At 45.5% G+C, this 12,342-nt stretch overlaps 1 protein-coding gene across 8 annotated transcripts in view; it reads right to left on the reverse strand.

Annotated features, from left to right (window-relative positions):
* Positions 1 to 12,342, reverse strand: part of SPIDR (scaffold protein involved in DNA repair) — a 259,052-nt gene that overhangs the window by 88,281 nt on the left and 158,429 nt on the right. For all 8 annotated transcript variants that reach the window (XM_032470033.1, XM_032470029.1, XM_032470028.1 and 5 more), the window contains 2 exons: positions 9,855 to 10,050; positions 8,282 to 8,493 (listed from right to left, as the gene is read on the reverse strand). In XM_032470033.1, the coding sequence (XP_032325924.1) occupies positions 8,282 to 8,493; positions 9,855 to 10,050 (408 nt within the window). The remainder of the gene's footprint in view (positions 1 to 8,281; positions 8,494 to 9,854; positions 10,051 to 12,342) is intronic.

Consider the following 12,342-nt stretch of genomic DNA (forward strand, 5'->3'; position numbering starts at 1 on the left):
AATCGAACTCAACAAGACTTCAGAATATAGGTCAATATATAAAGCCACTTGCATATCTATACATTAGCAATAAACAATCTGAAGTGAAATTAAGGAACCAATTCTATTTACAACAGCATAAAAAAGAAAATACTTAGGCATAAATTTAACAAAATAAGTGCAAGACTTGGAGACTGAAAACTATACAAAATCACTGCTGAAATAAGTCAAAGATCTAATTAAATGAAAAGACATCCCATGTTTATTGACCCAAAGACTAAATATTGATAAGATGGTAATTCTCTTCAAATTGACATACAGATTCAATATAACCTCTATCAAAAACCCAACTGGTTCACTGCAAAAGAAATAAAAATTAACAAGCTGATTCTAAAATTCATATGTAAATATAAGAGACCCAGAATTCCCAACATAATCTTGAAAAATAAAGTTAAAGGACTGACACTCCCTGATCTACTATAAAGTTGCAGTAATTAAGATCATTGTGGTGCTGGCAAAAGACATGCATATAGAGCAACAGACAAGAACCCAGAGTCTAAAAACACTTATATTTATGGTAAATTGATTTCTGACAAGGGTTCCAAGAAAATCCCACAGAGAAACAATCATCTTTTTAGCAAACTGGGACAGCTGGATACACACATGTAAAAGCATGAGGCTGGACCCCCCACCTCACACTGTACACAAAAATTACTCAAATGGATCACAGACCCAAATGTAAGAGTGAAAACTGTGAAACTCTCAGGAGAAAGTTCATGAGTAAAAGCTTCATAACTTTGGATTGGGCAACATTTCTTAGATATAGCACCGAAACATCAAAAGCACAAGCAACCAAACAAGCAAAAAGAAAAACTGGACATCATCAAAATTACGAACTTTTATGTTTCAAAGGACACTATTAAAAAAGTGAAAAAAAAAAAAAACACCCACAGAATGGGAGAAAATATCTGCAAATTATATACATGATAAGAGACTTGTATACAGAAAAAAAGAACTCTTATAATTCAACAAAAAAGGACAAATAATCCAATTAAGAAAATGGGCAAAGGATTTAGACAGGCATTCCCCAAAGTATACAAATGGCCAAGAAGCACATGAAAAGCTGTTCAACATCATTAATCCTTAAGGAAATGTAAATCAAAGACACGATGAGATGCCACCTCATAACCCCTAGGATGACTAGAATAAAAAAGACAATCATAAGTGCTAATGAGGATGCGGAGAAACTCAACCCCTCATACATAAAACAGTGCAGTTTCTTTGGAAAACAGTTTAATTCCTCAAAGAATGAGAGTTACCATATGACCCAGCAATTCCACTCCTAGATACATACTCAAGAAAACTGAAAAATTACACCCACAGAACAATCCTGTACACAGATGTTCATAGCAGAACTATTCCGATTAGTCAAAAGTAGAAACAACTAGATGTTCATCAACTAATAAGAAAACTAAATATGGTCCCTCCATACAATGAAATCATTGTCATAAAAAGAAATGAAATATGATACATATCACCACAGGGATGAACCCTGAAAATACTAAACCAAGTGAAAGAAGCCAGTCACGAGAGACCGTACATTGTATGGCTCCCTTTACGTGAAAGCCCAACGCAGTCAAATGCACCAAGACAGACGGCAGATTAGCGGTGGCTGTGGCTGGGAGAAGGGGAGCTGGCAGGCATCTGGTATGGGGTTCCCTTCTGAGGTCACAAAATGGTCTAATATTAGCATATGGTTGTTACTGCACAACCTGGTAAATATAATAAAAACTGTCGAACTGTACACTTTAAGAGGGTGAATAGCTATGGCATGTGAGAAGAGGGGCAGAAATAAGACAGACCCCCTCAGCTTCTTTTCAGTCGAGGCCCATACCTGCATCTCTTCGTGTGTGCGCTGAAGAGCAGCAAGGACCAGACCTGCGATCCACGCACTTGATACTGTTTCACTCTTCACAGTGATTTACAATGGGAACCGGAGGAACGGCAAAGAATACCAACTATCTGGATGTTAATTAGAAGAACTACCAGTAATAGGCAGAACTGAGAAGAACAGAGGGAAGGACCACCAAGAGCTGTTTTAGAGAGGAACAAAGCAAAAGTTAAGAGCCAGGAAACTGAGATTAAAGGGTTTATTTAAGACTCACAAATGCAGAGCTAATGATTAAGAGGGAATTTACTGAGCGAGCACAGGTAAGAAAAACCTAAGGAAGAAATGGACTATGACATCATTTATGAGGATACGTTAAAAAAAATGATGTCCTGCTCTTATAATATCTTTGCAACACGATGAAAATTCTCAAACACTTAAGAAAAATGATTCCAACTTTTCTACAACATGAAGAAGAGAAACTCACTCAGAAATAAAGAACAAATAACAAGAAGAATCGTATGAAAATGTGATGCTAAGTAGGTCAATGGATGCAATCACTGCCCAGCCTGGTAGGGTGTGGTGGACAGAGAGGAGGAGCAAGGGCTCAGTCACCCTCCAAGCTCTCACCACTGACACATATGCCTCACCGTCCAGCAGGAAGACGCCTGCCACTCCATCTTGAAACATGGAAAAAGAGACCTGAGTCCAGCACCTCAACCAACCAGGTAACAGGAAGAAAGAGAAAGTTCTTAAGAGGTGGAGTGGTGGCTGGTGAGCACACAGCTGAGGACCTTCTTTTCAGGGAACCCAGCGGGCTGGAGACAGGAGTCGTTCTCCCCTGTCCAAACACACACACAAAGGCCTCTAATCATCCCACCCACTACCTGCTAGTTCCTCATTCTTCATTTCCACCGTCAGAAGTCTGGGATGTATTTAACTGCTCTGATAAACACAAACTAGACCAGCTGTAGTTACCAGCACCATCCAATACTGGATGCAGCACTGGGGCTGCGGTTTGAAATGTGTTTCTTACAGACAAACGTCTACAGCCCCGTGGTCACAGTTCACATATGAATGTACAGAAATACTTGTTTCCTAAAGCAAATGAGCATCAATTTGCTGACAAGTGGGGTGAGGTTGGCCAAAACTTGAAGACCACTGCAGTCAAGCTTCCCCACAGCCAGACAGCAGACCCCAAGCTCACACACATGCTGATTCATAATCTGATGTCTTGTCTTCACTTATTTTAGGTTTCTATTACTGTACAATGTTGCTTATCAGTATTTCACAATTCTGAAATATTCGCACTTGCTTTTAAAGAGCACGTGAGCTGCCCTCTGTTGAGTGCTACTGGTATACGGGCAGCATCAAGGTAAATGTTTTACATACATGATCTCATTTAATCCTCATCATGAACCTGATTACAGAAGGTAGTGTAATTCCAATTTCACAAATAAGGGAACATAATTTGCCCCAAGTCTTCCTGCAAAGTGGTGGAATCAGCAGTTGAACTAAGACTAGTCTGATTCCAGGCCTTTTGCTGTTTCCATGACTGCTGGCCTCAACCTCAATGCATTTTCAAAAGGAAAATGGTCCCTGTGTTGGAAGCAAGAGACAGAATGCCTGCGCTGCAGCTCCACTGTGCTGCCAAAACCTGTCCACGCTCCCCGCCGCCCACTCACTCTTCCAGCCTGGCCAACCAACTCCCACCCCCGCCCCAGCACCACCTGTGCAGACACCCAGGAACGTCACAAGGTTTCAGTCTTCGTCTTCTAGGCATCTTTGCGGCACCATGCTTAGCCATCCTCTCCCACACGGCGAAGTCCCACCATCCTGGGCCCCTGCCACTAGCACCGCTATGTCACTAGCTCGCTCTCCCCTCTCCTGCTCGCTCTCCCAGTGCTACAGGATCTTAGATCTTGATGCTACTTTCCTTCTTTCCTTTTTGTCTGCTATTTCCCTAACGTGGTCTCATCCGTTGCCCTCACTTGGACAGTTTCTAGCTGTGACAGAACAGCTCTGAAGGGGAATAGGGAGGAGGAGCAGGAGGCATCTGCCTCTCCCTACACGCCCTCCAGGGCCTCCAGAGCTTAGCACCATGGACAAATATAAGCTATTCGAATCAGCTAGCCAACAAAATGAATGCACGTACAAATATACCTACCAGCCAGCTGTACCTGAAAACTCCCAGTTATCTCCACACTAAAATCCTACTCTGAATATGAGATTTGTATATCTGAACTTTTCATCTGACAGCTCTTTTTGGATGTTTCATAGGAATCTCAAACTGAACATGCCCCAAACTGAATTCTCAAGCCTCCCTCCAAACCAGTTTTCTTCATCTCAGTAAATGGCCCATCGTTCAACCAAGTGATCACACTGAGGGCCATTTTCAGTATTTCCTTTCTACTTTATTCCCCTCCCCATCCTTTATCAAGTCATTGCACACCTCAAAGGCATTCTCTCTGTTTCCCCGTGGTGCCGCGTGAGATTCAGGAGCTGGTCTGCCCTGGACCATGGCAGCAGCCTCTCCTGGGTCTCTCCACCCTCTTTCCACAACATTTTCCACCCCACAGCTAAAGTTGTCTGCCTAACAGGTAAACCGTCCTTGGGGTCAGTGGGCGTCCTTGGCAAACACTGCAGCTCCTGCACATGGCCTCTGAGGCTATGGCCACCCTGCCTCTGGGCCCCTGACTGGCCCATGCACCCTGATGGCACTGCCTTCTCCCTCCTGTCGAGGACCTTTCTTGAGGCTCCCTCTGCCGCACGCATTCTCCTTCATCTGCTTTCCACCCAACTCACACCCATCAAATCACAAATATGTTTGTGTTTAACTGTTTTGTGTGGGACACCCTCAGCAGACCGCACTCCACAAGTACAGGACGGTGCCTGGCTTCGCCACCCAGGCAGACCCAGAACCCGGCCCAGAACAATGGTGGGTTTTTTTTTTTCCCCTGAGTGAAAAGAGGAAGAAATATAAGACTATAGACTGAAGGAAGGGTCAAAAGATGAAAAGAGAGAACAAAGCATCAAGGTACAGAGAAAGGAAAATGTGCCTTTTCCCTGAGTTCAGCTCAAGGAATTTCCATAAAACTAAAATGCAAGATAACTAGAAAATAGTTAAAAAGGAAAGGTTTTGTCCAAACACATGACCACTAAGCAAGTTCTATGAATACAGTGCCCTCACAAAAGACTAACTCTCCCATAATAAATGTTTCTGCAATGACAGGCTAGAAAGAACGTGCATCTCTTGAGGGAGGAAATTAAACATTTGAACCAAAGTCAAATATCTCCAGAAGAAAGGAAGTGAAGACGTCAGAAGGGGAGGGAGGAAGGCAGCGTTTCAGGCAACTGCTGTGGACTGGGAGCAAGGCCGTTCAGTGCAGACTCTGCTGCTTCGGGGAGGGAGTCACCAGGGACCCACTTAATTTTCTTTGCCTCATTTTCCTCCACTATAAATTATCCCCAAGACCAGTGCTCCCTTTGGGTTAAGAAGGCCTGTGGTCTTATTAGTCACACAGGTGTTTACTACTCACCCAACAGCAGTGGGTCCAGATAGAGGTGAGTTCTGGCTCTGAGCAGACTGCTTTGCTTGATTAAGTTTAGGGAGCATCTTCCGGATTGGTGTTTTGTTACCTTTGATTTTAGCTGATTTATAAAACTTACGTTTGTGTTTGTTACTCTGACCTACAACATCTTAAGAAGAAACCAAGTAGAAATGTCTTCTTCAATAGCTTGAGTTAAAGAAAGTCACCCAGAACAATGGACAGGAGACTCTAAAATATTGTATTTCTGAAATCTAAAGTATATTTTTGATAGAATTTCATGGCTCAGACGACATGAGCTTTTTGACAGAATCTATCTGACCCTCTTTCAGGCCAGGCAGGCCTCAAATAAATTTCCTTTAACTTCAAAGCTAACAAAAATTGGGCTGTCTGCTGTCGGAAGATGAGCCTTTACTGATCTCATCAAACAGACTGAGACAGTTTGCTCAAGGTGCCAAGTGAGACATAAAACTCAACTGCGGTGCTTCATCAGGAACCATCAGGCCCGGCCTGGGCAGGAGCAGGGGTCACTGTGGCAAGAGTCTCGTAAGACAGAGTTCTTTCTCTTTGTACAAGCCTTCATTTATTCCAACATGGTACCTTCTGGCTCTTGAGGAAAAACACACAATAAGCAGAGTACTCTTCAGTTCACTGATGGTTAGAAAGTTCTTTGGGGCCAAGCAGGTAACGCAGGGGACGGCAGGCTCCCCCAGGCCCCATCGCCCAAAGCTACCAACGGGCAGGAATCGCAACGCAAGTAGAAAAGGCTATTCCAGGCGACATGCCCCAGTCCCCTGATGGTGCTTCCTCCCTGCTGTGTTGCACATGCAGGGCCACGGCAGGACACATGCGCCAAGTGCTTTCCACAGACACGCCTCACATACACCAGCAGAGACGCCGCAGAGAGCTAAGTGTGACGCTACTTCTGTCTGAATAGGACTTGTCAATGGACAGCCTGACAATTACTATAGCAAAGTAATCTAGACAAAACTACTGATCAGTTATACAATAAGACCTTTTTGTACCCAAAAGGCATCCCAGAAGCCTCATCCTCAAACCCAAGGCCACAGAAGTTACTTTTCTGCACAGTCCACTCAGCTCCTCATGGCTGGCTTTCCAGGATGACTTGACCCCCAGATCAGCTGTAATCTGAACACAGCTTGGTTCTAAGTCAATTTCCTCCCCTTTCTTTTGGCCCCCAATATTCTCCACAACCCTGTCATTTGGGGATTCTATATCTCATTAGTTTTCCTTTTGTCCACCTGCACAACGTCAGCAGGCAAGAACCTCTTTGAGGCCCAGCGTCCTTATCCGTGAACTGGGATGAATGTCCTCCAGCCCATTTTCAACCTCACATGGGCAACAAGAAGTGCACTTGTTATGTCCGAGTAGCTGAAGGCTGTTTTCTTTTTTCTGAGATTCGCACCCAGCCTGCCGCCAGCCTGCTGTGAGCAGTCTCACCCGACACGCCCGGGGTTTCTAAGGCACAAACCCAGAACACTCATGTGCGACTGTGGCCACAGATCACCCTCCAATTTCTTCTCTTTGCTCACAAGTGAAACAGGAGCCGGGCAACAGCCTCTCGTCGGCTCCATCCTGAGGCTGTCGCTGGCGCAGCCCTGCCCACTCCAGACCCCTTCTCTGAAGCCTAACATGGTCACGGACCACAAAGAACCTAAGACAAAACCTGTCTAACCTCTGAAGTCCCAGGTAATTCTGTTTAGACTGACCACAAATTTAAGTCCTGCAAAAAACTGGTCCACAACTACAAGATATGTTAAAAACCTAGAGACTGATACAATGGTTTCTCACACACACACATTCCAAACAAAATAAAAATAAACGTTTTCTGTAACTCCAAATGAAACAGTCTCTAGCTCTACACCTGAGGGGGAGCTTGTGAAATTCACAGTACTTTAAAGTAAACTGCTCTTCCCTGGAGGATTCATGACTAACACGGTGGGGTGTCCCGTCCTCCTCCTGACCAGCGTCAGAGGCACCAAACGGGAGGAGGATTGTGAATCATTATTTCCTTAACCTGTGTTTTCTTAATGGGAGACAGAAAAGGGACTGTCCAATGAACTGGTACCTCCAGTCTCTTATAATCAGTCCTACTGCTTCAAGGGCAACTTAACTTAGAAAGAGAACCTCATACCCTCTGACGCAGATAAACTCTCAGTCAGCGCTATTTGTCCACAGCAATTTGAAAACACATAAAATCAGGAAGAGCCTAAATCTGAGTAGAAAAGGTGCCACTCCCACGACCTGCTGGAGCAAGGTACCCAGGACCAGAGGTTTGGCTCTTGCTCTCTGGCCATCCAGCTGCACTGTCCACCAAGGGAGCCACTGTCCATGTGGGGCTACTTAAAATTAAATTATTAAAATCAAATCAAATCAAATTTAAAACATAGTTCCTCGGCCCACCAGCCGTATTTCCTCTGTGGTCAGCGGCCACCTCAGTGTCAGGGCAGGAGGCAGCATCCCTGTCCCTGCAGAAGTCCTGCCAGGAGCGCTGATGCAGACTCAGCACTTGCAGGGCCACGTACGTACTCAGGCCTCTGAGACACAAAATGACAAGCACTGCAGCAGTCTGCCAGGAGGGCAGCCATGCCTCGGCTTCTTGAGAACCCCACCAGCTGTTACTTTCAGTAACACGAACCATTAAAGGTAAAGTGAACGTGACAAACTTTTTAGTAGGATTTTTTTATATAAATAAATAAACAGACAAAATCCTCTGTCATATACTGCGTCCCAAATTTTGATGCAAGAGAAAAAGCAACCAAACAAAAATGACCTGTGGCAAATGTGGCCAAGAAACTGCCCAGAGAAGAGCCTTCCAATTTCTCCACTGGAGCCTGTCACTCACCCAGCTCCGGGCGGGTCTTCGCCACCTGCCTGCTGACACCTGCAGGGAAGAGAGTAAACTCTCTGCACCACGACTCGGACCCCAGCACCTGACCAGGTGGCAGCTCCTTGGCTCTCGACCGCATCCAGCAGAGAATCCCTCAGGGGCGCTCGGGTGGGGACGTGCTGCTCTGCTTCTCCTGTGCCCTCGGCCGAGAGACCACCACCTATTACCTGGCAAGACAGGCAAAGGGAACAATTCCAGTCTGACTCATTTGGCCAGGGACACCCAGTAATTACGCTTCCGTGTTGTCCTCTCTGACTGCACAGGCCCCAGGGACAGATGAGAATACGAAGCACACGGCGTGACCTCATGTCTGCAGCAGAGGCTCAGCGAGCACAAGCCCAGGGGAGCCCAGGGGACAGCGGATGCACAGCCCATCTCAGGTCTTTGAAAATACACAGGAAGTCCTGTTACTAAAACACCTTGTTTTATGAGGACGTCATCCCGATGGGACAAAGTAAACAACATAAAAGAAGGACCAGGGTTACGGTGAAGAGCCCACCATGTACAGTCTCGAGCCAGCACTCTGCAGGCGCGTGTGACTAAGAAACACTGCTCCGTCCAGAAGTGTCTTTGTGAGGTGACAGCACCTTGAGTGCTGGGCTGCTACGTTCCAGCACTTTCTGTGTGTGCTGTGCCCACACAACAACATGTCTATGCTCACAGCCATGGAGGCGGCCGGTATCATTACCACTGTTCTCCAGATGAGCACGGTGAGACAGAGGAACTGAGTATCCTGCCCAAGGCCCCCCGCAGAAAGTAGGCGCCCAGTTCCAAAGTCCACATTCAACCATTTAGCTACATGGCAGCCTCCCTGTCACTGACAGGGGCCAAAGACATAGCTCGTGAACTGAGTATCACACGGCTGTTTAAAACTGCACTTTGAGGCAGGGGAGCACTTTGAAGCGTTTCTACCTCTGTTAATGAAATTGATTACCGAGCCCTCCTTCTCGTACAATCCTCCAGACCCTTACTCTGATAGTCAAAGCAGCTTCCTCTTAATCCACACGCACAAAAGAGGAAGAGTTCCTTATTTCCTCACGCCACTGGTCAGGGCCAGGGTGCCCTTCAGAGCTGCCCCAGGCACTCAGGGACCCAGGCGGGTGCCCTGGAGTCACAGGCACGCAGAGCCTGCAGCAGTCCCGGCAGTGCCCTCCGCGCCTGTGCAAGGGAGGCTGAGTGGTTCCCCAAGTTCATCTTGGCAGATGATCACAGCTCAGGGCCAGTAAAATTCCAAAAAGCAATCTCCACTGTATAACCTCAAGTTTATGCAGCTCCTTTTACCGCAAGGGACACAGATGTCATGAAAAAGAAAAACATGATTTTTTTTAATAAATAAAAAATTCTTAGGGAATTACAAAAACAGAAAAAAAAAAAAGAAAACTTATATTTTAATGAGTTAGAATAAAGATTACATATATATTTACTGAATATTTGGAGGGGCCATCGGTGAACACCTCTATAAAATAATAGTCTTTAAACACAATATTATTACAAAGCAAAAAAACCCTGTAAGTCGATGATAGTTTACCTGGCTTTCAGGTGAGTTACTTGTTAGGCTCTTAAATTTAAATGTCTGAGCCAAAGTGATGCTTCTTTTTGGAAGGGGTGTGTCCCGACCGTGTGCTTCACGTGCTGTTTTTGAATCTTCTTTGGCAACAACTTTCTGACAAAAATAGGTATTCAGAATCACAGGGCAGCTTCCATTTGGGACAATAAGCTTTTGCCTGGAAAAGGGAAAGAAGCACAACAGTTTATTTGCAATGCTGGGTGCCTCAGGCTCCCACCGAGTCACAGACACAAAAGGCAACGACTCGCTGGTGTGGATACAACCAATCACCCCCAGTGACTGACGCCCTCTCACTGTCGGGGTGTCTGGCTCCGTGAGTCAGGAGTGGGTAAGGAGGAACAGCAGGGCCCCAGCTGGGGGCCCAGGGGGATGTGCAGGGTGCCTGGCACCGAAGAAAACCTTGTTGACTAGGAAGACCCTCAGACACTTCACGACCTCGCCTTTCAGAGAACACGACGCCAACTCCCCCTCGTTGTCCAGCAGGCATGTCACTCAAACGTCCCACGTCCAAGGAGAGATAGAACAGATCACGTCCTCCTGGTCCCTCTCAGACTGTCTGATGCTCATTCCTCAAACAGGTAGTGCTGCTTAACATGAAGAAAGACTGGGGACTCCCATCCCACTTCTCCTGTTAGCACAACTGATGGGCGAAACGGAAGGCGAAGCTGGGAGGGGAGGGAGGAAGCTGATCGGCCAGGACCCAAGCCACACACAGTGGCATGATCCCCAGGTTTTCTCCTTACACCCTGGAAACAGCATTGGTGCAGACAAAAATGCCCGAGAGCTCAGTCTCCAACCAGAGACAGGGATGGGGCAGCCCAGTGAGACAGAAAACTTCTAGGATATCACTGGTCTACTCTCAGCAAACATCACAAAAACCGTGACCCTCTGCCACATATGCCAGCAAAGGGCAATGGGGCCCCAGGTATCCCACCCCCCTTGACAGGGTGACGAGGAGTCTCTGCAGCCCAGGCGGGCTGGTGGGAGTGCAGGTGGACTGGGTGCTAGGACTGTCGCCTCACACACTCCGTCACACTGAGGGACCCAACTCCTTCACTCCCCACCCCCTGGGGTAGAGATGGAGCAGGCCTGGCAGAGCCTGGACTTTTGCCACCGCCCAGCAGCGCCAAAGCCACTCCACACCCTCCTCCGCCTTCCCACCACGCTGGGAGCAGTAACAAGGCGAATCCCCTCCACCAGATGCTAGCAAGCCGCAGCCCCTACACTTCCCTTCTCAAAGCAGCGTCAGACAAAGCCACTAACATTGGTTCAGATAAATAAGATCCAGAATCTCATCTCATAACATCCAACTTGCACAGGCTGCCCTCTAAAATCTGTTGTAGTGAGAAACAAGGAAAATCTCTCCTGAATGAAAAAAAACAACCATGAATAGATACCAATGTTGAGAAGACACAGATGTCAGGATTATCTGACAAAGATTTAAAAGCAGCCATTACAAACACACTTTAGTGAGCAATTACAGGAGCACTTGAGACAAATGAAAGAACAGAAGTCTCAGTAAAGAAACATAAGGCCTGGGCAAAGACACAGATTTTTTTTTTTAATGGAAAAAATAGAACAAAGAAATAAAATTACTGAAATAAAAAACTCACTGGCTGGATTCAACAGCAGAATGAAGGGGGCAGAGAAAAGAATCAGTGAACTTGAAGAAGGTGAACTAAATGAACAGAAATCACCAGATACAAACAATAAAGAAAAACAGATCAAAAACCAATGAACAGAACCTCAAGATCTGTGAGAAGGAAGAAGGAAGAAATAAAAATAGATACAGGTAAACACAATGGGGTTTCCTACTCTTGTTGAATTTTTGAAATTGTATTTGGAGTTAAAGCAAGAATAACACCGTCTGACATGGTTCTAAATGTATGCAGAGGAACTATTTAACACAATCGTGTTATAAATGAGAACAGTAATGGGATATATTGATATCTGTATATAAAATGTATAATTATATTACATTTATAATTGTGTGTGCTATTTCTAAATTCCCAGAGTAGGCTTCCTGCAATTTCCTTTTTATCCAAATAAACCCAACATGGAGGAACAGTTTATTTCTGTTTCAAAGTGGACCATAAAATACATTAAAGATGAATTCATGGGATAGTATAAAATATGAGAGTTTCCTCTATAAACCAGAAGTGTAACTCTCTAGACAAGCGTAAGCCTCTGACCTGACCATTTCCTTTTTTGAGGAACAAGTCACTGGAAACAGCAATTTAAAGAAAGAACCACCACATTTCTGGCAGTGGTTGTAAACTTTATTTTCAAGGCACAAATCCCATACTTTTATTCAGTAACAAAAATTCTGCTGAAACTGAACAGAAAATGCAAAGAGGGCGAACAAGCAGGAGGAGTAGCAGGGTCTGAAGTCAGGCTGATCCGGGCTGGGATTTAAGCTCTGCTCCCTACTGTATGCTTTGTCTCCATC

Source organism: Camelus ferus, chromosome 29 (genome assembly GCF_009834535.1).
Source record: "Camelus ferus isolate YT-003-E chromosome 29, BCGSAC_Cfer_1.0, whole genome shotgun sequence".
Lineage (NCBI taxonomy): Eukaryota > Metazoa > Chordata > Mammalia > Artiodactyla > Camelidae > Camelus > Camelus ferus.